Below are 26,571 nucleotides of genomic sequence, written 5' to 3'. Positions count from 1 at the left end.
GAAAATTTGTATCTTTACTTGTGTATGTTGGATTTTTGTTGTTTTGGTCTTTCTTTACTCAGATACATTTTAGCTATTTTATCTGGAGTGGAGTACTTTTGTGGTGTTTTCACTGTGTTGCTGTGTGTGTGTGTGTGTGCAAAAATACTTCACACATTGCCTGTGAGATAAGCCTAACTGCTTAAGCCAAGCTACCAAGATGGTGAGCTGGGGTTATCTTAGGTGTGTGACTCGCTTGACCTGACTAGAGTAAGGGTCCCTACTTGGATGGGGTGCAAACCACTGCCAACTAGAGACCCTATTTCTAACAGTCTGTAATAAAGCCATTTGAAACTTAAGTTGGTCTCCGGGATTGAATGATGTACTTCTAAAGCGCACTGCCACTCCCAAAGGAGCATCCTGGTGCTGAGTGGAAGTAAGTTTGAATACATAGCACACAGTGAACTGTGAGGGTTGTAAGTCAGAGAATGATTGAGTAACACAATGCATTGGGGATCTTAAAGAACCAGGGGCCAGATGTGCCAAACTTTTAGCACGTCGCAAACAGCAAAGTTCACTGTTTGCGACGTGCAAAAAGCACATCGCGATGCCCAATCCCCGTTTTGCGAGTCGGTAACCTGGTTACCGACTCGCAAAATGGGACTGCGAGTCGCAATTAGGAAGGGGTGTTCCCCTTCCTAATTGCGAGTCGCAGCGCGATGCTGTATTGCTTTGGGAATGCGGTCACAAAGCAATCGCAGTTACCACCAGTGTCACACTGGTGGGAACCCATTTGCAAAAGAGAAGGGGTCCCAATGGGACCCCTTCCCCTTTGTGAATGTCATGGAAAGAAAAATTTCAGAGCAGGAAGTGGTTCTATGGACCACTGCCTGCTCTCAAAAAAATGAAACAAAAACGTTTCATTTTTTTATTTTGTAATGCATCTCATTTTCCTTTAAGGAAAACGGGCTGCATTACAAAAAAAAACTGCTTTATTTACAAGCAGTCACAGACATGGTGGTCTGCTGTCTCCAGCAGGCCACCATCCCTGTGAGTGCCGCCACTCGCAAGGGGGTCGCAAATTGCGACCCACCTCATTAACATTAATAAGGTGGGCCTTTGCGACCCCCTTGCGAGTCGCAGATGGTGTCAGGGACACCATCCTACATTCTGGATTGCGAGTCGCAAATTGCAGGTCGGTCTGACTCGCAATTTGCGAGTCGCAATCCAGAATTTTGCTACATCTGGCCCCAGGTCTTTAGCTGCTTTCTAAAAATGGCTTCTGATTCAATGAGTCTCAAGTGCCTGGGTAGATAGTTCCAAGCGTTTGTACCAAGGGCTGCAAAGGATTTTCTACTCTATGTTTTCAGCCTAAACAAAGAAGGTTTAAGGAGATTGCGACATATGATGACCTCAGCGTCCATGACGTCGTGTAGTGGGTGAATCTGGAAATTAGATAATTTGGCCCTAATGCTCTATAAGTTCTGAAAGTTAGTAAAATAATTTTAAAGAGGAATGTTTTATGCACCATCAGCTAGTGTAGAGCTTCCAGAGCTGCTGTCAGAGAAGATCGTCGGGGGAGTTTCAATACCAATCTTGCAGCAGGGTGTTGTACCACCTGTAGTTTCTGAATAGTTTGTTTTGATGAACTTGCATACAAAGTATTGCAGTTGTCTAATCTGGATGCTAATAAAGAAAAGGCCACTGTATTTCTTGCCATTAGTGGAAGGTAGTCAAAGAGCTTTTTTAGTGACCTTATTAGACTAAAACACATTTCCGCCACTGCAAGCGCTTGTGGGCGGAAGGACAAAGAAGCGTTTTATTTTACTCCAAGGTTTTTTACAACCTTGACTGTAGCTGGTGGTGGGGCGTTAAATGTGGCCACCATAAGGCACGATCGAAGGAATGGGACTTCCCGAGCAGCATAATCTCAGTTTTATCGCTGTTGCATATTAAGTGCTTCAGTTGCATGCACCGAATGACTTCAATTACGCAGTTTTTAAAATTGTTCTCCAAGCCAATGGAAGCTTTATCCAATGACAAGATCAGCTGTGTGTCATCTGCAAAGGATGTAGCTTCAGTGCTAAAGAGGTGATCAACAAAATCAAGGAGTGGCATCTAAGTATTAAGCGAGGAGCCCTGTGGTCCCCCTGAAATAACCGTCTTATTATGGGATAGGAAAGGTCCTAACATTACTGTTTGTATTTTTAGGGTGAACATTCTTGTGTTTTGTGTGAGAGATTTAGTTCATGCCAAAACACTAGACCTGAGAGTAAAGGCATACATGGATACGCTACATCATTATGCTAATATTGCCTTCCTACTCGCACTTATGACACACTATCACTCCCTCACCCTCAGCTTTGGGATTGCACAGTGGACTTTAACCATTCCTCACTGTTTATTACGGACTGTGTCTTGTTTTACCTTCTCCCACTTTTCACGTTTGAAATTTAGCCCCACAAGCCTAATGACACCATTTTGGTTATCATACTCTACTGTGACATCACTGATATAATATTTGGTGGTGTTGTATGTATTTCTCTTACTATTCCTACCCATAGTTCCACTGTCCTTTTTTTCAACTTTTGACAGCTCCACATAGCATTTGCGATTGCACCATGGCACTACTTTCTTTGTTTCTTATTTAATTACATGGCACTTACAGTGTCGCCAGTTTGAGGGCCAACCTTTATGCCCCTAACCATCTACTCTAGTCTTTCTTTCTACTCCCTTCTTTGGTCTATTTTTGGCATTATTCCTTACAGCCATGAAGAAGTGCTTTTGAAGAAATACCTGTACGCTGTAGCTGAAGTCAACCAAATCGGAGGATAATTGTTACTGCTAATTACTTTATAAAAAAACACCACCAGTACTATTGCTAACAACCTGTGCTGTTGATGTTCTGTTTGGATCCCATTACTATACTGGCTAGGCAGACTGTTAATTTGAACAATTGTACTACCACACAAGATTGAAACTGATTAGACAATTTGCTTCATACACAATAAAAAGAACTGTATGTACAGTTATCCAATTTTGACTTTCCAATTTGCAGAATGTGTATGCAACTTACAAGTGAATACACTAGATGTAATCTGCTGCAGCTCCTGCTTACCTGACACACTTTGTTGTGTTCGTTGATATATACATAGCATCCACAATTGATGGTGTGGTTACAAGTAACTGCTGCTACAATAGCATGGTTACAAAACCTCTAAGGAGCCTCAGGGTGAAGTGCAATGTGGTTGATAAGGATAATGAAAAATGTGATGCATGGACAGACTAGTAAGGGTTCCCGTGCTCAATGCACCATGCCTTGGTACAGCTTAAACCTCTGTTACCTAATTTTGATGTCAAGCAAACGCCTGTGAGAATCAGGAAGATGCCAAGGGAGCATGGGGATTATGTAATTTAACATGGAACATAACATGGGAAATATGACATTTGAAGTTTAAATGAGTGACCTTCTAAGAGGAGGAGATGCCTTGCATTCTGTAAATAGTCATCTATATTGTCAACTATTATTTGCTAATTTTCCCTTTCCTTTTCCAACCTTCTTTAATGCTCTGCTCCCTTGTTCTCTTCACTATTTCCCCTCCTTTCTTCACTCTTTTTGGTACCTTCTGTCATTGTTCTCTAACAGTCCAGTGGTCCATGACAGTTGGGATAGAGTGATCTGTCAGTTGGACATGAGTTATCTGATAAGTGTTGATGATGACTTTACTGGAATAAATGTTTTTCAATAGTTTCATTGTGTTGACATGTTTTTGTGACAACAACACTCAGACTCCGTAGAGACCGTACTCTCTGTGGCAAGCAGAGGGAGAATACTGAAAAGGCGTTACATGAAGAGCAGACTAGAAAGAGATTTAGCATTTCATATGCAGAAGAGCAACTACTTCTCATTACCTTTTGGGAAAGCAAGATGTTTGTATATGAGGAATTAAAGTAGCAGGAGGACACGCTATGCGTTATGTGCTACAACTGACAGCTTAAAGCCAAAGTTTGAGAGCAAGAATGAGAAGAAGACAGAGTACGCAGATAGAGTCAAGGTAAACAAAGCAAATGGGGGAGACCCAGTAGTGTTAGAAAATGAAAATCAAAAGTTTCACGATACATAATGAATAATTGTCCCCAGTCGGAAACCTTTTGAAGAAAGTTGCCCAGAATATTTCAGGATCCGAAGTACTCACGTAAATTAGGAACAAAGCTCACAAGTCTTGAAGTTCTCAAAAGATTTTAATAACAGTTTACAGAAGCACACTGAGGCGTTCATCTATAAAAGAGTCAGTTTGAAATTGGAGCCTCCCACCTATGAGGGGAATCCCTAAAATAGATTATCAAGCTGTATGGCTAGGCACACATATTTACAGTGTTAAACAACAGACAATTGAAATTAAATCTTTATGAGTCGCATTATACCTCTTCCCTTCCACGATACGTGACTTTTAGTGATGGGGTAGGTGACATGCCATCTCACTTCACAACAATCAACTGTAAAATGTTAACATGGTAACATGAAATTAATATATCTGAAATCAACCAGTGGTCACTTGAATCAATCTTCATGCGCCTTATTGCCAGCATCTTGTTGATTCACATTCACCAGTTCTAAAAATAAGAGCATTGCATTAAAAACATCTGCAAAAGTACTGATATTCGCTTGAAGTTGAAAGCATGCAAAGAAAAAAGGTTACAAAAAATATATGGTTTCTAAATCGACAGATATTTCATCATTTTAAAAAGCTTGAACATGATGTGACCCTGTATTCATAATATATCTGTAGAAACGCTCAATTAACAGACGTGGTATTGTTTCTTTGTGTTTACTTTCAAGTCGGGTAGCACAGTCATCTCACAGAAATCCTTTGCTGATGATAAATGTGGACGTACTAAGCCAAAGTGTATTTTTTGCAATACCCACAGTACAATGAAAAATGTCTACAACATACTGCTCACGGGTGACTGCAACGTCAAGCAACTTTGGAGAATTTTGTACCTTATGTAGAAGTACAAAGTTCAAATATTGGCCCGCTAAAGTGTAGTCACTAATTTGCCCAATCCCTGCAGCCAGACATTCTTTTCATAAAGGGATAGATTAGGACATTAAGCTCCACAAATTTGTTTCTGTGGCATCAGTCTCCTTGTTTATGCTAGATCTTGAAACTCTCAGTAGGGGACTTCCTGAATCAAGAGAGGTGATGATGTAGTCTAGGGGCGCCCTTGGATTTCCCTACTGTTCCTCACATCGTGGGAACACATTGGAAGCCATTTCGTCATCTCAGTTCTCTGACTCGAGAAATTCTGCCTTGTGACCCAAGTATTACTCGAGGAGAAAAATTTCGCCGTAACAATGTGGCTCTTGCTTACAGACCTGTGCAGCTACAGGAAAGATCCAGGTGCAGAGCGGGCCCTCATTTTCAGCCTTTTTGTCTTTCACAGAAAAAAACCTGAGAGATTCAGAACTAACAATGTGGCAACTTTACACAACTATTTTTAAATCAGTGCCTGCAAGAACTAAATGTTGTGAAGCCAAAATATGATAATAAATATTTTATCCAAAAATCTATGAACATATGTTTTGTGTGGTTAAGCAGCATTCTAAGATTAAAGGATTCAGGTATCACTTATGATGTTTGGTGGCCTCAAACTTTATTCAAGCTACACAATATTATGTGCTTCTAAACGCTTTTGGTGTTTCTGATGTTTTGGATGATCCAACAAACTTTGCAGGATTTATATTGGAGTAGTCTGGAAAATCAGACTAGAAGAGGGAGTTTTTGCACATAGTGATTTCAATATCCTTTATACATGAACCAAGGTTTTATTTATCAGAAATATGTATGGCTGAGATCCCAATACAAGAGATATAAGTGTCAACACTCTGGGATATTTGTAGTACAGATTTGCATTCCTAGAGTACTAGAGATGGGATTGTCAATGGTGTCATATGGTGGATATGAATACCAGAGAAATACCAGAGGTGTAAATGTGAAGGATCGAAACTCAGGATATACAAACTAGGGGATATATTCATAAATGGGGTTATTTCGCTTTTGCATCATGCAACGTGGTACATGCGCAATGCAATGCAAGCTCAAAATGTGAATGATGAAGCCATGCAAGGCCACCTTTCGTGGCCCTCAGTGGTTTAATTTATCAGGAGTAAAGGAATGCAGTGAAAATCACTGTGTTGCATTACTCCCCCAAACAGGCATTTCATGAGTGTTGCGTGGGTTTTCCCACACAACATCCATGGATTTGGACACATTTTCAGTTTTACCAAAAGTGGTTAACGTGGGAATGCACCTAAATACTATGCCTTTCCAGGTGAGGCGTAATCGAGGAGAAATAACTTTATCTCTTCCCATTAACCCCTCTTTCTATGTGTGCTGCATTGTGTAGCACACATACCTTCCTGCACAAAACAATCCTCCTTATAACACAGGCACCCTTGCACAACGGTGCCTGTGTTGGCGCTAGGCAGCCAAAGTTGTACCGGAGCATGGACAAAGATAGGAATGCACTGTATTTGTTTATATACAGCACATTCCTGTCCTTTCCGCGTGGTGCAGCTCAGCAAGGTGACTAGCTGCACTGAGTCCCTTTATTTAGAAATATGCCCTTGAGTGTATGCCTGTCAGGGATACAAACACTAAGAGTTTTAGCTCCTGGGGGAGGTGGCTCAAGGATTTTAATACTAGATACAACATTGTTGGAGATCTTATTAGCACAGAGTTAACCATTTAGGACTTTTGGAAAAAAGATGGGCAATAGGCATCTCACTACCATCAACAATATTACCAGTGACATAATTATGAGGGATCTCAACAGGTGGGGCATGGCGACCTGGGATATAGACTCCTGGAACAGAATGACAAGCGATATGGAAATCAGAAATCTCTATAACTGAAACATGATTAGCAGAGATAGAAGCACCATGAATCTCAATACTTGGGACATGTGACTCAGCAGTAACAATACCAGGGATTTGAACACCCAGGATATGTTTACCAGGGACAAGATTGGCATGGACCTCAAGTCCAGGGACATGGTGACCCAAAAATATCAATACCAGGATCTCAACACCTGAAACCTGGTGACCACATCTAATAATACCAGAGGTTTTAAAACCTCAAACATGCTTACCAGATATTATTGCTACAAGGGATTTCAACACCTGAAACATTATATCCAAGGAAATACATACTTGGATCCCAGCACTGGGAACAAGGCAATTCATTTATATGAATACCAAGGATATTACCACCTGACACATGATAAGCAGCAATATAAATACCATTGATCTCTACAACTAAAACGTTTTCCAAAAATATAAATCTCTGGGATATCAATACCTTGAAGATGATGATCAGGTGCATTGCTATCAGGGATATCTATATCCCTGGAACTTGCTTACCAGATATATGAATCTCCTGGTTTTTTGTACCTGGAACATGGATACCAGAGATATGTGTGCTATGAATCTCAGCTCCATTAACATGAATACCATGAATTTCAGCACCTGGAACATGGTTGACATGTGTTTCAATAGTAGGAATTTCAACACCCGAAACATGGTGACCATGGGCGGAAACCCCCACAATCTCGCCACCTAAAACATGCAAATTATTTAATTCAATACCACGTATCTCTGCACCAGTTATATGTTTTCCAGATACTTGAGTTCCATGGATTTCAAGACTTGGAACCTGGTGATCAGTTATATGAACACCGGGGATTGCAACACCTGGGACATGTGTACCAGATACGTGAGTACCAAGAATTTCAACACCTGGAATATGGTGACCTTGGATGGGACCACTAGGCATTTCATTGCTTAGAACATGTGAACCATTAATATGAATACCTTGTATCTCAACTCCTGTAAAATGTTTTCCAGATACACGAGTGCCATGGATTTCAAGACTTGAATCCTGGTGACCAGGGACATGAACACTGGTGATTTCAGCACTTGGAACATGTGAACCATTAATATTATGAATGCCATGTATCTCAACACCTGGAACATGGTGGCCAAGTATGCGAACACCAGGGATCTCAACACCTGGAACATGTTTACCAGATATGTGATTACCTGGGATCTCTGCAATTGCAATATGTTTACCAGGGAAATTAATATCATTGTTCTCAATACCAGGCGCATGTGAACCATCAATATGAATACCAGGTATCTCAACACCTGGAATATGTTTCCCAGATATATGAGTACCATGGATTTCAAGACCTGGAACTTGGTAACCTTGGATGTGAACACCAGAGATCTCAGCACTAGGATTATGTGGACCATTAATATGAATACCATGTATCTCATCACCTGGAATGTGTTTTCCGGAAATATGAGTACCTTGGATTTCAAGACCTGGAACTTGGTGACCTGCAATGTGAACACCAGGGATCACAACACCTGGAACATTTGAACTATTAATATGAATACCATGTATCTCAACACCTGGGATCTGTTTTCCAGAAATATGAGTACCATGGATCTTAAGACCTGGAACTTGGTGAGCTGTGATGTGAACACCAGGGATCTCAGCACCTGGAGTATGTGAACTATTAAAATGAATACCATGTACCTCAACACCCGGAATATGTGTACCAGGTATATGAATACCATGTATTTCAACACCAGGAACATGGTGGCCAAGAATGTGAACACCAGGGATCTCAACACCTGGGACATATTTACCAGATATGTGGTTACCAGCAATCTCTGCAATCAAAATATGCTTACCCGGGACATGGATTTCATTGTTTTCAATTCTAGGCATATGTGAACCATTTATATGTTTTCCAGACATATGAGTACCATGGATTTCAACTCCTGGAACTTGGTGACCTGCAATGTGAACACCAGGGATCACAACACCTGGAACATTTGAACTATTAATATGAATACCATGTATCTCAACACCTGGGATCTGTTTTCCAGTCATATGAGTACCATGGATTTCAACTCCTGGAACATGGTGGCCTGAGATGTGAACACCAGGGATCATAGCACCTTGAACATGTGAACCATTAATATGAATACCATGTATCTCAACACCTGGAATATGTTTGCCAGAAATATGGGTGCCATGAATTTCAAGACCTGGAACATGGTGGCCTGAGGTGTGATCAACAGGGATTTTACCACTTGCAACATGTGAACCACCAGTATGAATACTAGGTATCTCAACACCTGGAATATGTTTTCCAGAAATATGAGTACTATGAATGTCAAGACCTGAAACTTGGTGACCTGGGATGTGGACACCAGAGACCATAGCACCTGGAACATGTGCACCATTATTATGAATACCATGTATCTCAACACCTGGGATATGTTTTCCAGACATATGAGTACCATGGATTTCAACTCCTGGAACATGGTGACCTGGGATGTGGACCCCAGGGATCACTGCACCTTGAACATGTGCACCATTATTATGAATACCATGTATCTCAATACCTGGAATATGTTTTCCAGAAATATGAGTGCCATGAATTTCAAGACCTGGAACATGGTGGCCTGAGGTGTGAACACCAGGGACTTTACCACTTGCAACATGTGAACCACCAGTATGAATACTAGGTATCTCAACACCTGGAATATGTTTTCCAGAAATATGAGTACTATGAATGTCAAGACCTGAAACTTGGTGACCTGGGATGTGGACACCAGGGATCATAGCACCTGGAACATGTGTACCATTATTATGAATACCATGTATCTCAACACCTGGGATATGTTTTCCAGACAAATGAGTACCATGGATTTCAACTCCTGGAACATGGTGGCCTGAGATGTGAACACCAGGGATCATAGCACCTTGAACATGTGAACCATTAATATGAATACCATGTATCTCAACACCTGGAATATGTTTGCCAGAAATATGGGTGCCATGAATTTCAAGACCTGGAACATGGTGGCCTGAGGTGTGAACAACAGGGATTTTACCACTTGCAACATGTGAACCACCAGTATGAATACTAGGTATCTCAACACCTGGAATATGTTTTCCAGAAATATGAGTACTATGAATGTCAAGACCTGAAACTTGGTGACCTGGGATGTGGACACCAGAGACCATAGCACCTGGAACATGTGCACCATTATTATGAATACCATGTATCTCAACACCTGGGATATGTTTTCCAGACATATGAGTACCATGGATTTCAACTCCTGGAACATGGTGACCTGGGATGTGGACACCAGGGATCATTGCACCTTGAACATGTGCACCATTATTATGAATACCATGTATCTCAATACCTGGAATAGGTTTCTCAGAAATATGAGTGCCATGAATTTCAAGACCTGGAACATGGTGGCCTGAGGTGTGAACACCAGGGACTTTACCACTTGCATCATGTGAACCACCAGTATGAATACTAGGTATCTCAACACCTGGAATATGTTTTCCAGAAATATGAGTACTATGAATGTCAAGACCTGGAACTTGGTGACCTGGGATGTGGACACCAGGGATCATAGCACCTGAAACATGTGCACCATTATTATGGATACCATGTATCTCAACACCTGGGATATGTTTTCCAGACATATGAGTACCGTGGATTCCAACTCCTGGAACATGGTGGCCTGAGATGTGAACACCAGGGATCATAGCACCTTGAACATGTGAACCATTAATATGAATACCATGTATCTCAACACCTGGAATATGTTTTCCAGAAATATGAGTGCCATGAATTTCAAGACCTGGAACATGGTGGCCTGAGGTGTGAACACCAGGGATTTTACCACTTGAAACATGTGGACCACCAGTATGAATAATAGGTATCTCAACACCTGGAATATGTTTTCCAGAAATATGAGTTCTATGAATGTCAAGACCTGAAACTTGGTGACCTGGGATGTGGACACCAGGGATCATAGTACCTGGAACATGTGCACCATTATTATGAATACCATGTATCTCAACACCTGGGATATGTTTTCCAGACATATGAGTACCATGGATTTCAACTCCTGGAACATGGTGACCTGGGATGTGGACACCAGGGTTCATTGCACCTTGAACATGTGAACCATTAATATGAATACCATGTATCTCAACACCTGGAATATGTTTTCCAGAAATATGAGTGCCATGAATTTCAAGACCTGGAACATGGTGGCCTGAGGTGTGAACACCAGGGATTTTACCACTTGAAACATGTGGACCACCAGTATGAATAATAGGTATCTCAACACCTGGAATATGTTTTCCAGAAATATGAGTTCTATGAATGTCAAGACCTGAAACTTGGTGACCTGGGATGTGGACACCAGGGATCATAGTACCTGGAACATGTGCACCATTATTATGAATACCATGTATCTCAACACCTGGGATATGTTTTTCAGACATATGAGCACCATGGATTTCTACTCCTGGAACATGGTGACCTGGGATGTGGACACCAGGGATCATTGCACCTTGAACATGTGCACCATTATTATGAATACCATGTATCTCAATACCTGGAATATGTTTTCCAGAAATATGAGTGCCATGAATTTCAAGACCTGGAACATGGTGGCCTGAGGTGTGAACACCAGGGACTTTACCACTTGCAACATGTGAACCACCAGTATGAATACTAGGTATCTCAACACCTGGAATATGTTTTCCAGAAATATGAGTACTATGAATGTCAAGACCTGAAACTTGGTGACTTGGGATATGGACACCAGGGATCATAGCACCTGGAACATGTGCACCATTATTATGAATACCGTGTATCTCAACACCTGGGATATGTTTTCCAGACATATGCGTACGATGGATTTCAACTCCTGGAACATGGTGGCCTGAGATGTGAACACCAGGGATCATAGCGCCTTGAACATGTGAACCATTAATATGAATACCATGTATCTCAATACCTGGAATATGTTTTCCAGAAATATGAGTGCCATGAATTTCAAGACCTGGAACATGGTGGCCTGATGTGTGAACACCAGGGATTTTACCACTTGCAACATGTGAACCACCAGTATGAATACTAGGTATCTCAACACCTGGAATATGTTTTCCAGAAATATGAGTACTATGAATGTCAAGACCTGAAACTTGGTGACCTGGGATGTGGACACCAGGGATCATTGCACCTGGAACATGTGCACCATTATTATGAATACCATGTATCTCAACACCTGGGATATGTTTTCCAGACATATGAGTACCATGGATTTCAACTCCTGGAACATGGTGGCCTGAGATGTGAACACCAGGGATCATAGCGCCTTGAACACGTGAACCATTAATATGAATACCATGTATCTCAATACCTGGAATATGTTTTCCAGAAATATGAGTGCCATGAATTTCAAGGCCTGGAACATGGTGGCCTGAGGTGTGAACACCAGGGATTTTACCACCTGCAACATGTGAACCACCAGTATGAATACTAGGTATCTCAACACCTGGAATATGTTTTCCAGAAATATGAGTACTATGAATGTTAAGACCTGAAACTTGGTGACCTGGGATGTGGACACCAGGGATCATTGCACCTGGAACATGTGCACCATTATTATGAATACCATGTATCTCAACACCTGGGATATGTTTTCCAGACATATGAGTGCCATGAATTTCAAGACCTGGAACATGGTGGCCTGAGGTGTGAACACCAGGGATTTTACCACTTGCAACATGTGAACCACCAGTATGGATACTAGGTATCTCAACACCTGGAATATGTTTTCCAGAAATATGAGTTCTATGAATGTCAAGACCTGAAACTTGGTGACCTGGGATGTGGACACCAGGGATCATAGCACCTGGAACAGGTGCACCATTATTATGAATACCATGTATCTCAACACCTGGGATATGTTTTCCAGACATATGAGTACGATGGATTTCAACTCCTGGAACATGGTGGCCTGAGATGTGAACACCAGGGATCATAGCGCCTTGAACATGTGAACCATTAATATGAATACCATGTATCTCAATACCTGGAATATGTTTTCCAGAAATATGAGTGCCATGAATTTCAAGACCTGGAACATGGTGGCCTGAGGTGTGAACACCAGGGATTTTACCACTTGCAACATGTGAACCACCAGTATGAATACTAGGTATCTCAACACCTGGAATATGTTTTCCAGAAATATGAGTACTATGAATGTCAAGACCTGAAACTTGGTGACCTGGGATGTGGACACCAGGTATCATTGCCCCTGGAACATGTGCACCATTATTATGAATACCATGTATCTCAACACCTGGGATATGTTTTCCAGACATATGAGTGCCATGAATTTCAAGACCTGGAACATGGTGGCCTGAGGGGTGAACACCAGGGATTTTACCACTTGCAACATGTGAACCACCAGTATGAATACTAGGTATCTCAACACCTGGAATATGTTTTCCAGAAATATGAGTACTATGAATGTCAAGACCTGAAACTTGGTGACCTGGGATGTGGACACCAGGAATCATAGCACCTGGAACATGTGCACCATTAGTATGAATACCATGTATCTCAACATTTGGAATACGTTTTCCAGATATATGAGCACCGTGGATCTCAACACCTCGAACATTGTGATTAGGAATATGAACATCAGGGATCACAGCACTTGGAATATGTTTACCTTTGGTATGAATAACATGCCGTTCAATATTTGGAACATGTGAACTGTTCACATGAATACCATGGATCTCAACACTTGGACCATAGTGTCCAGGAATATGAAAACTATTGACTTCAGCACCTGTGACATGTTTACCAGTGACATGGAGACCAGAAGTCTCAACTGCTTGTGCATGGTGACTAGTGAGTTTCTTGCCACTGATCTCTACACTAGGAACATGGTGGCCATTGACATGAATGGTCTGGGTCTCAATCCCTGAAACATGTTTTTTAGGGACATGATTACCATGGATGGCAACGCCTTGAGCATGTTGACTATGGGCATGAATATCATTAACCTCAACACTTGGAACATGTTTACCAGGGACATGAATACCAATGAGTTCAACACCAGGAACATGGTGACTTGGGACATAATTGGGGTGGATCTCAACACCTTGACCATGGTGCCTAGAGACAGGAATGTGATGGATCTCCACACCTGAAACATATTTACCATGGTGATTAGGAATTTTAACAGCTGGAGCATGATGAGAAGGGACATGAATTGCAGGGACCTTAGACCCAGGAGCGTGTGTTTCATGAATACGGATTTCATGATTTAAAGTACCAGGTCTATTAATAGTTGGATGTTCAGAGTCTGTTGCTATAACGCTGGGAACATGAACAGCTGTGACAATGGGGTTGGGACTTTTTTGTACATGGATGTCTTTGCCTTTGGTGTGAATGCCTGGCTTATACATGTTAAGAATACGAGCGATGGGAATTTCATGATTGTGAATATGAAAACCTGGTATATAATTGCCAGCAACTTCTATACCAGGGATAGGAATATCAGGGATATCAATGCCTGGGATTTGAAAGCCAGGAAAGTGTATACCAGGAATGTTCATGCCTGGAATGTTTCTTGCCAGGCTAACATCAGTAGGTACAGTGAGCACAAAGGATCCAATGGAAGCCCCAAATTCATGGCTGTGAACGTCATTTCTGCTGGATCCTTGGTAAGTGGTGTGTCCTGGCCTCTTCTCAACTCTCACTTTTCCACCTCTCTTAGAGAGCATTCCTGCATGAATAGCTGCTTGACAAATTGAAGAATCCTAGAAGGATGGGAAGTAGAGATAGAGTTTGAAATCCACTTTTTTTCCTTTGCAAATATCTGCTCTTGGTATTTTCTTATTTCATCCTGAATTAAAGATATGAGCATGCATGGGACTTACCTCAGTGTAGAAGTCCGTTCCCCACACTTTGAAATCATGTGTCAAGCATCCATCTGGGCAAACAACTCTGGAACACATAAAAAAATGTCACTCATGGCTGTTCAACTAATTTAATAGGCATGATCTCTTTTTATCAAATTGATATAAGTAGCTTTAGTAAATCTTAAAAACTCATAGTTGATGCAACCTGGTTCATAACCAGCTAATTCAGTACTCTAGGCAGATCATGACACAAATCACCTGGAAGAATACAATCATGGCAAGTATCAAAATTAATTAAATAAATTAGTCTTCATAAACCTGTCAGCCTTAGGGTAGTCGTCCTCCAAAGTTTTTGCCTGCCCTCCCATTTTTGCTGATCTTGTTTTTGTTGACCTTAGACCTCTGCACTTATACCAATGTTAACCAGTGGTAAAGTGTATGTGCTCACTCCTTAAAACATGGCAACAATGGCATATTTCCAATTGACATATTTAAATTACTTATACGTCCCTAGTAAAGTGGAACTACATGTACCCAGGGCATGTAAATTAAATGCTACAAGTGGACCTGCAGTACATATTGTGCCACCCACTTAAGTAGCCTTTAAAAATGTCTCAGGGTTGCCATTGCAGCCTGTGTGTGCAGTTGTTAAATTGCCAATTTGACCTGGCAAAATAAACCTTTAACCAGGCCCAAACCTTCCTTTTTAATATACATAAATTACCCCTAGGGTTGGCCCTGGACAGCCTAGAGGACAGGGTGCAGTGTATTTAAAAAGTAGGACATATACTTTTAAGTTGTATATGTCCTGGTAGGAAAAATCTCTTAAGTTCATTTTTCAGTACTGCAAGGCCTATCTCCCCATTAGGGTATCACTGTAGTTATCTTAGTACATTTAATAAGCTGTAGTTTCTAAATGGGAGCAAGTAGCCAGATCATGTCTGGTGTCTTTGGAACTGCAATGAAAGAACCTAACTTTTGGTAAAGTCGGATTGTAAATTACAATATTGAAAATGCCATTTTTAGCAAGTTGGCATTTTCCTGCCTTAGCCATTTAGTGCCTGTAACCTGCCTCTCAGTCACAGACTAATTGTAGCTTGACGGTTGGGCTTTTTGTAATCCTCCTCGACAGCCAACACAATAGAGAGATTAGGTATGTTGGATGGGTCATCACTGGCAGGATGGCAGGGAGGAGCTGGGCTCAGCCCTACTTGCACTTGAATAGGCTGTGTCCTGCCTCCACATAAAAGAGCTACATACCCCTATAGCTAGCCTGAAGCGTGGTCAGGGAAAGCAGGATGCTTGGTGACTTCAAACTTCTAGAAGCTTCTCCCCCACTTCAAAGGCAGAAATGGGTATAAATACTGGATCTCAGACATCAACTCTTCAGTTGACTTCTGGACTTGTAGATACTCAGCCAGGACGAAGGACTGCCGTGCAGCTGAAAGGACTGCCACTCAGCTCAACTGCTGCTCTGAAGGACGGCTGCCCTGTTGTGCTGACCTGCCGCCTGCTGGTCTGGGTGAGAAGGACTGAACCTAGATCAATTGAACCCAGGAACCAAACAGTGACTTCAATGGCTAGTTGGCTGGCCTCCTGACTAAAGCCTCAGGTGCACACGGCTCCAACAAACTTGGACCCAGCACCTGGACTCTGCCATCTATGAGTCTACCCTGCCAAATTGTGCCACCACAGTCCTGGACCTTGGAAATGGACCTAAGGTGCTCTTCCAGCCTCTGTGGATCTAGTGAAACCAGTGCATCTCCCCTGCTGCACGGCACAGCCCTGAGCAGAACTGCTACATCGCTGCTGCTGTGAGGATAGGACCCTTCACAAAGACCCTCATCGCCTCAGCAGCCTCTTCTGAAAATGCTGTTGCACAGGCCCTCTCAACCCTCATCTATGACAGCCTCAACGACAATGCCGGAGTCTGCATCGCAGCTTTGCAACTCTTCAGAACTGATGCATTGCCCCGGCTGCACAACACACCCTTGACACCGGACTTCGTAACGCAAGTCCTCATCAACGGGAACCTCAACGGCAACACAGGATGTTGCGTTGAAGCCTCGCCACACCTTCAAAACGATGCATCGCTTCAGCTGCACAACACATCTTCGATGCAGATCCTTGAAGAGGTCCGCAAATCAGGGCCGAAAATTCTTTGTTCAGCGGGCCTAACTGGGTCCTTGTAGCCACCTCACACTCCATCGTGCTCAGACTGAGCATGTGACTTTGTCCCAGCCTGGCAAGACCAGATACCCACAGTTATAGCTTGTGCTTTTTGGTGCTATTTTACTAACATCTTTAAAATTAAATATATCTGGTTTACTGATTGGATTTTGTTGTTTCGGTCTTGTTTTATTGATTAAAAATTACTCTATTTTTCTAAACTGGTATGCAATCCTTCTGTGATGTGTTTTCACTTTGTTACTCTTTGAAGTGTTGCACAAATACTTCATACATTGCCTCTGAGCTAAGCATGACTGCTCTGTGCCAAGCTATACGAGGGTTGAGGACAGGTTCATTAATGGTTTGCTTGTGCTTCACCCTGACAAGGATTGAGGTTGTTGCCTCACCAGAGCTCACACCCAGTCAACCAACAACCGTATTTCTTACAAGCCTTTTCCCAAATTAACTATCTTTGTGCTCCAAGAGTGGGACTACAAACAAATGTAAGACTCCTTAAATCTCTACTACTACTTACATAATTTGGTCAGTCTGTCCCGAAGCACTTAAGAAAATCTGAAAATGATGCCTGACTGAGAGGTCTTATGTAAACTCCCTGCCCTAGTAAAACTCATAACAGTAATGTAAGAACTGTAATCTTCTGTATCTAGAGCTTTAGTCTAGATCATTACACTGACTAAAGTCATAGCAAATATAATGTTCTGCATCTGTGGCTTAAGCTTGAGTATGGTATTAGAATACTGAGTCTTAAATGTTGTGATACACAAATGGCGTAGGCAAAATATTGTCAACCAAAATATCCACATGGTAAAGACACATTGGTAAGTATAGAGGTAATATATTTAACTAATATTTTTGCCAGGGTATTTGTTTAGCACAATATTTTTGGAAGTCAATATCATTACATAAAGTCCAAGTAAGCAATATCACATCCATAAAACTTGACTATAGTGTTCTGTCCAGTACCCGAAACCTGAGTCAGATTACTGTGTCCACCAAACTGGAAAGGATTTTTTTATAATATTCAGCCAAAGGAAGGGGAAATCATAACATGCTAAGTTTAGCTAATTTAATGTAAAATATTTATATTATTGTTATTATCATACTTATCATGCTTCACATTGATATAATTACTTGTTGTAGATCTAGAGATTTAGGGCCTTATAAAAGGTTTGGTGGGCAGGTTGCCATTTGTCAGGGTGGAGGAGGACATTATGACAAATTTAGAGATCATTGCAAACCAGTGGTGAGCTGTGTCCCATTAGAGGAACCACCATCACGGTGGTTCTTCTAAAACTACCTAACGGTTGGTGGGCAGCCGGCGTCTGTTTTGATGGCAACCACCAAACATTTTGTTTTTCAAAGACAAAAGCCCAAAGTGGAAGTTGAAAACCAAATAACTACTGACACCCACATCAAAGGAGGTTTTTACTTTGGTTTGGAGGGTCATTATTTTATTTTCATGTTTGGCACTGCTAGGTTTTTCCTGACGGTAACAGGCAGAAAAATAAACATTACACCTCCTGCCCTAAATAGGGCTAGTGGAATGATGCCTTGACTCCAGCAACCAGAACACCCTCGGAGTAAGCTTTCTGTCGATAGAGCCAAATAGGGCACCCCTGATGGGAGCTGATGGTCTAGCCTATTTCTAAATAGTGTGGGATGACCGAGGGCATAGCAAATAGGGTACTTTGTCACATTTGTAAAAGGAGTACCTTGTCTGGTAAACTCTATCATGGCCTTGGTCAGGTTCATACTTCCTTTTCAACCTCCATGTCAAATTTCATGCCCATTGCACATGCCCTTAATTAGGTAGCTTTTATCCTGAGCTGACATGGCTGGTCTTGAGTGACTGAGTCTCTCTCACCATCTCTCACTCCAGCACTAGAAAAATGTGATCAATTCTCTTTGTAAGTGAGATAGATTGAGGTATTGATATTGTGCTACAGCAGAAGCATATAGCACAATATTCAAGTAGAAGCCAAGATGACAAGGTGATTTTACTACAGAATACACATTCCACAAGTGAGAATGCATTTTGCAGTAAAAACAAACTTGCACAAAACAAAATGCAAGTGTTAATCCTGTGCGTGTGGAATAAAATTTTACACTAACAGTACATAATTCATAATAATTCATCTAACAAGTGTGACATAAAGTTCCCAAAATTACGCAAATGAAGCCAACATAATTTAAATTTCACCGAGGCCTAGCATTTTCTTGTATGATTGGTTGCCTAGTTTAAATGGTTGCATTCCAGAATGTGCATGCCTGGTCAAACTGGTTCCTGACTGGAGCCTTCCTGTGTAGTTGGAAGAGTGTGCAGTTGATGGCTAGCTTATAAGGGAAGTGTTTGATGCTGTGACAAGGGTGCTAGAGGTACCAGAATTAGGGGTACAAAGCGCTCGTCATAGACATGCCTGTATTGAGAAGAGATTGAGGGTGATAGAACGCATTCAAACATATCTTCTCTAGCTACCCATTGGAAGTATCTCAAGTAATTTTCTTCAACAGAGGCTTCCCTTCCATGGTGTGTGCTGATAAAATTTTGGTTGCACAGAAGTGTGTGTTCTTCTCTTGGAACTAAAGACATCTATTAAGCATTTGATTTGTAACCAGCCTCAACTCCAGTTTGCCTGGGCCCATTATAAGTACTTTTTTTATAGAGAGACAGGGCCTGATTTAGATCTTGGCAGTAACCGTTCTGCCACCGGTTTTCTGTTGGAAAACCTGTCCACTGCCTTGGCGGTCTACCCACTCGATTTAGATGTTGATGGGAACATAGGCAAAAGAGCGCCCAAGTGTGGCCGATTCTGCCAAGAATCACCAACCGCCTCGACGGTGGCATTAGGAATAGGGGCTGATGGTGGGACTTTACTTCCAAGCAGATCTGGATGTGCCTTACCACCAAGCCAACTGTGGTGGTGTGACCTCCACACCTGAGTTGGCAGATTGGCGGGGAAATGGGGTACAAACCTACTTTTCCTCCATTCCACTTCAGTTTTTCACTGGGTACAACTGGACAAGACCTTCCATCAATGCTGCCCCTGGACCTCGGAGAAAAAAGGACCCCCGTTGTTGTACTTAAAGGTAGGGAAGCTGCTTTGGCTGTGTACTTTGTGTGGCCACCGCACATGAGCTCGGGACCACTGAGGTCATATACATGCCACAGTAATTTTTGGGAATTACTGTGACATGCATATGTCAGGAGCACATTTATGTGGGACCTGGATGGGGACACGCTGGTACATGACATGTTACACACATACATAACTGACATTTTGGTGTCAGTATTCATTGCCAAATAAATGCTGGCTCCACAGTGACATTACATTCACACACGTCGACTATGTCCATGTGTGCACATTGCAAGGGGACATGTACCTGTGATGCTGTGCTTCCAGTTGTGTATGTGAGTCATTACATCTATGTGTGTGTGTGAAATTTGCTTGGCTGGTTGAGGCAGAGGGAGCTGGAGTGGGTGATGTGGATGTGTCTGCATGTGGGTTCGATGTTGTTGTGAATGATTGCCAGTGTGTTGTGTTGCTGTGTGCAACTTTCAGGTGAGTGTTGTATAGTTGTCGTTGTTGTGATGTGTGTAGTTGTGCTTGTGTGTGAGTGTGTTTGTGTAGATGAGTGTATAGTTGTGCCAGTTGTTGTGGTTGTGTCCTGTGTGGGTGCAGTGTCAATAATGTGTGTGTGTTGTGTCATGGATGTATGGCAATGTGTGTTTTCTGCATGTACGTGTTGTGTGGTGTTGGAATGGCAATGGATTATCGTCTGTATGTGGTGTGTTTTATAGTGTGTTGTGCAGGGGCACATATGGCTAAAGTACAGTGTGCGTGTGTGTGTGAGACGTACCTCTATTCTATTGCTACTGCCATAGTACCATGTCCATTGGGTCCAGCAACGGGCTCACTCCGTCAGCAATCTGCTGCCAGTACACCACCTGTAGGACTGTAACATCTAAATCAGGCCGGCAAGAACCTGCCAGCCTGACAGCTAGGAAGAGCACTCTGTTGTGGCGGTCTGCGTCTCAACCGAAAGGCATCTAAATACAGCGGGTGAACATCATCTACTTGACAGTGTTTTTGGGTCCTCTGCAGTGGTGAATTGGCTGTAATACCACCAAGATCTAAACTAGGCTCTCAGGGGGTCATTCCGACCCTGGCGGTCCAAGACCGCCAGGGCCGCGAATGACGGAAGCACCGCCAACAGGCTGGCGGTGCTTCCCTGCCCATTCGGACTGCGGCAGTAAAGCCGCGGTCAGAAAACGGGGTCCGGCGGTTTCCCGCCGGATTTCCCCCAGCTGGGCAAATCCTCCATGGCGGCGCTATGGGGATTCCGACCCCCTTACCGCCAGCCTGTTTCTGGCGGTTGACACCGCCAGGAAGAGGCTGACGGTAATGGGTGTCTAGGGGCCCCTGGGGGCCCCTGCACTGCCCATGCCACTGGCATGGGCAGTGCAGGGGCCCCCTAACAGGGCCCCAGCATGCTTTTCACTGTCTGCCTAGCAGACAGTGAAAAGCGCGACGGGTGCAACTGCACCTGTCGCACCCCTGCAACACCGCCGGCTCCGAATGTTGCAGGCCTCTTTCCCGCTGGGCCGGCGGGCGCTCCCTTGGCGAGTGCCCGCCGGCCCAGCGGGAAAGTCAGAATGGCCCCAGCGGTCTTTTGACCGCGGAGTGGCCAAATGGCGGTTCCCGCCAGGCGGGCGGCGACCGCCGCCCACCGGGGTCAGAATTACCCCCCTAGTCTCTCTTCATCTCCCTGCTACTTACTTGAGAAAGCAAGCTTTTATGGCCTTTTATCCCTTATCTCTCAAATGGCTGTCAGTAAGCACAAATCAAATTTTAGGGGCCTTTGCAGGGCGGGATTGGGAACGCAAAGCAGCCTATTGTGTAGCCATTTTAGTTATAGCTCTATGCACGTTATTTTAGCATACTAGGCCTGCCGCTGTGCACTTTAACCTAGATATATTTTATTCAGCTTCATTTTATTTTTCTTACAATAGCCACTTTTGCGGTCTTCTTTTATTTCTCTCTATATAGCTGTTTTTGCCTAGGCCAGCACTACGTTCTCAAACAAGACATTCTTGCTCACTCTGTGCTTTGTTCAAGGCTTTAGTAAGATAGGTTGCCGGTGAACGTGGTAAGCGTTTTCTCTCTGGTATTCATAGAAAACACACATCCTTACATAGGGACATTTTCTCAGAACATCAGCTGTTTTATTATAAAAACACTTCCTTGTCCCTTGCACGTTAGAGGGAGATTCCAGCCAGAAAACCACAACTGTATGCTGATTGCTGAACGCTTCGCTACAGCTGTTATGCAGACTTCAGGCTTTTGCTCAGGTATGGGGATGATGTCTTCCAGGGGATCCTGAGGGGCAGAATTAGAGCTTAACATGCTGTGTTCTATTATAGCCTAGGTGGGAATTAGTCTATTGACTCTAGTGACAATACAGTAGCGTTATTGCTATGCTTCACTCTCCTTGTCACAATTCTAATCTTATCATGCTGTATCATCCTGGTTATTGCAGTACATGCTTTGCTATCTAAAATGCAGTTGCTTCATTAAAACCGTATTGAAACATGTAGTGCCTCTGTTTGTCATTGTGTATGTGAGACTAATGTAACTTAGAGAAACGGATGAGACCTGACTGACCACGGTTTCCCTGAGAAATCAATTATGTCATGCGCTCGACTGCCCAATCACCCCTGCCCTTGTGTAGAGATGAGGGACTGCTAGTTAGCCGGAGCAAAACCCGGATTAGGGCGACAGGTATCACCTGTAGTGGGTAAGACTCAGTGTCCCACACCGCAGGCGATTCTGCCGCTCAAAATCCAGTAGTCTCATTAGAATAATGAGAGCCTATACAACATGGCGCTGCCAACGTTTGGTCAGGCTCTAATTTTTGGGTCCTCCTGAGTATCTCTGTCTCACTATATACAAAGACACCTCAGTACTATATACGGAGACGTCTGTGGTATTGAGGATTTCCTCCTCAGCAAAGTAGGGAACACCTATCTGATGCTGGAGGTTGTTCAAGCTTGAACTCTAAAAGGAAAATCCCTATTTGGTGCACTTATCTCTGAACAAATTTACCATCTAATATGGCAAATCCGCAGCAGGTAGCAATTGCAGTTAATATGAGACAACCACTTACTACACATTTATTGGCACATGGCATAAAGCCCCAGTGGGTCCAGTCACATTTGTTGTTGCAGATGCACCTTATGGGACAGAACTCTTTTATTCTTGGGTCACATTTCCAGCAATTGATGGCAACACAAACACATTTCATCACAATACACCTGCAAACGTACCTGAACAATTCAGAGTGTACGCATATTTAGAAATACCTTTATCTTATCAAGAACATAATAATTGGCTTGATGGTGCCCTACCCCACAGGATTTTACCAGTTAGGTTAGGTCCTCCAAGTAATGATGGTCCTACCTGGCCTTTATTGGCCACTTATACACTGCACCCTGCAGTAGCAAACCTAGCAGTATCTAAAGTCAGTCGCTTTTATACTGATCTGATGGCAATAAACAGACGATTAGTACAGTTTGTAATGCAAACTTTAAATACAAACCCAGCACGTGCTGCTCCAGCGCAACCACATGCAGTGATGCCAGGTTTTAACCGTGCAACTGTACATTCGATTATGGGTAAGGCACCCGCCAAACAAGAAGACATTCAGTTTTGGTTAGCTCAAAAAATAAATGCACTGGAAGCAGTATCTCCCCATACAGGACCTCAGGATAAACACAGAATACTAACGATGTGCTTGCCATTTGGGATGGTTCCCACAATAGATAACTGTAATACATGGGGCACGGTATTTGCAGCGCTCTATACTACCGCACACAGTACACCGACACTTGCCTATTTACTGGAAGTATTGAAACAGATTCAAGACGAATACGGGGGTGCCCTGGCCCTGGATTTGGGGATGCAATTAACTTTGCCACAGTATCCTCAATTATTTTAAGTAGCCTTAAAGGGGAAGCAGTCACATTAGCGGTGCGCATGCGGCTCCGGGATGTTCCTCAACAGGATCAAGAACAAGTGCTGCCAAAGATTATCACAGAGAGCTACTTTAATATGGGTCGAGATAGTTTGGGGGCCAGACCAACAAAACCACAATTCCAGGGTCAATCTACTAAAGATTTTACCAAGCAAGCTCCTGAGGGTAACAAGAAACGCTGGGATAAAAAACAACAAACTCCTAAAAAAGAAAGGGGAGAATCTCTATGCATAGAGACCCCACAGAATAGATATAATCTCAGAAATAGAGATAATATAAAAATGCCTGACAGATATCAATATACTGATACACGCCAATCTCGTTCCTTTCAGGACTCATCGGAAAAACGCAGTGAGAGAGGTGGGCGGTCAGAGCGAAGAACAGAGTACGTGAAACCGAGACAGGAATCACAACGCTCAACAGAGGTTTCTGTTAAAAAGGAAGAGAAACCTCCCTAACAAAAAACCCAATTTAAAAAGAAAAGGGTGGCAGCGGTTGCAGTCCAACATGTCATTCAAGAAGAGGGCTCTCTTGAAGAACAAGAAGTGAACACTAGCGCTATTGGACAGCGAGGTCACAATAGTTCACCAGAATCTTCTAGAGCATCTGGAGGTGAAAGCAACTGATGACTTTTTACAAGTAGACACTGTGGGCATGCGTGTCTCCACACCTGATAGGGTGTGCAAAGTAATGTTACAGTTAGACGTATTTATTGAATGCACAATAGACGCAATCTTTTGGGAACGCGTGGTAAATATATACGATATCTTGTTGGCTGAACAAGACTGACCACCTAAATTTGTCCTTACCTGCCCATATGGAGAAGATGCCATTAAACCTTCTTTCTTGCCTCTTGTTCCTGAAGAGCTCACAGAATCCTAAGCCATTGATTGGGCATTGGCGCAGGCACCCGTGTTATATCGCAACCACATAGGTGGGGACAAAGAATCCCCCTACCACGTAATTCCTATTAAAAATGAACCCCAACCTCAACTTCAATATCCAATAAAACATGATGCTAAAGCACCTGTGAGAGAAATTCTCACACAACTGGAGTACCAGGGCGTAATTGAACCCTGTGTCTCACCAGTAAATAATCCTTTATTCCCAGTAGCTAAACCGGACCATTCATACAGAATAGTCTTATACTACAGACATTTAAACAGTCATACACACAGATATGCTATACAGAACTCACATAGCACAGCACTGATGAACAACATAGTGCACAAAAAATACAAAACAACACTGGATATTTCCAATAGTTTCTTGCCAAAATATAGTGCCTGAGAGTAGAGACTCAAGTTTCAGGCACTAGGCTACCAGAAAAAAAATCTGTAATTTACCCCAGGGGTACAAGAACAGTACAGGACTGTTCGCAGCTTGTGTGACTTCAATTTTGCACAACATTGATCCTGAAGCATTGTCCTATGTAGATGATATCTATCTCATGGATGATAAATTGCTACAACATTTAAGACGGGTAGCCTGCATTGTTGTGGGATTTGCTGAATTTGGCTAAAAATTCTATTTAAAAAAAACACAAATAGCCTCCCTCAGTGTCTTGTTTCTGGGATATGAGCTATTGAGTTAAGGAAAGAGCCTAGTTCCAAAATTTTTAGAAAAATGCGCACAATTACAACCTCCAAACACCATTAAAAAACTCCAGTCTCTATTGGGTTTCCTAAATTTTGGCCGAACTTACATTCCTGACTACATGCAACATGCATAAAACCTTTATATGACTTAATACGTCCTGATTTTTCAAGTAAATTCTGGACAGTCAAACATACGCGCATTCTCAGAGACCTGTTTTACCTATGTCACCTTAACGAGGGTAAAACCGTCCCGATTGCATACAAATCACACTTGTACTCAGCAGCAGAACAACGCTTTGCTCCCACTGAGAAAGTTCTCACTGCTGCACAGATGGCGGTCATTAAAGAAAATCTCTAGCTCAGGGCAAACACATTATTGTTGTTTCCCTAATTCCAGCCCTTGAGGCTGTCACCAAAGCCAGCGTTCCAAACGCTAAAGCATTACATCCACATTGGATACAATGGGCCACGTCTTTGACAGCCACTGATGTGGACTACATTTTTGACCCAAATTTACAATCTCAAGAATTTTTGTAATATGAACTGGAATACCTAGTTCCATCAAACACACTGCCTATTGATCAGTATCAAAGAGTCATGTACACCGATGCCTCAGCGCAACCTGCAATAGGCACAAGGCATCAATACTCTGCTGCTTGTGCAGTCGTAAGTGGCTACTTGGAGGATAATAAATTTTGTCCCCAACATACGTACAAGCAAACGCTAGGGGATTGCACAGCACAATTAGCAGAGCTAAAAGCTCTGGTGATGGCACTGGAACATACGGATCCTGCACAGTTAACACTTATTGTTTGCGATTCGTACTATTGTGGCCAGTCCTTCGATGAATACCTGCATTACTGGCACCAGAATTGGTTCGGAGATTCTAAAGGAAATACCATTAAACACAGACTTCTGTGGGGGAAAGTAGCGGATCT

The 26,571-nt window shown here is 42.7% G+C and overlaps 1 protein-coding gene across 1 annotated transcript in view; it reads right to left on the bottom strand.

The window, feature by feature from the left end:
- Positions 1-4,202: 4,202 nt before the first annotated feature.
- LOC138293064 (mucin-19-like) overlaps positions 4,203-26,571 on the bottom strand; it is a 65,485-nt gene continuing 43,116 nt past the window's right edge. The window contains exons 8-9 of the mRNA XM_069232060.1: positions 14,832-14,898; positions 4,203-14,711 (exon numbers count right to left, since the gene is read on the bottom strand). Of these exons, the coding sequence (XP_069088161.1) occupies positions 7,380-14,711; positions 14,832-14,898 (7,399 nt within the window). The 3' untranslated portion in view covers positions 4,203-7,379. The remainder of the gene's footprint in view (positions 14,712-14,831; positions 14,899-26,571) is intronic.

This window comes from Pleurodeles waltl, chromosome 4_2, assembly GCF_031143425.1.
Source record: "Pleurodeles waltl isolate 20211129_DDA chromosome 4_2, aPleWal1.hap1.20221129, whole genome shotgun sequence".
Taxonomy (NCBI): domain Eukaryota; kingdom Metazoa; phylum Chordata; class Amphibia; order Caudata; family Salamandridae; genus Pleurodeles; species Pleurodeles waltl.
The sequence above is the reverse complement of the archived record's forward strand: the minus strand, read 5'-3'. Positions and strand labels throughout refer to the sequence as shown.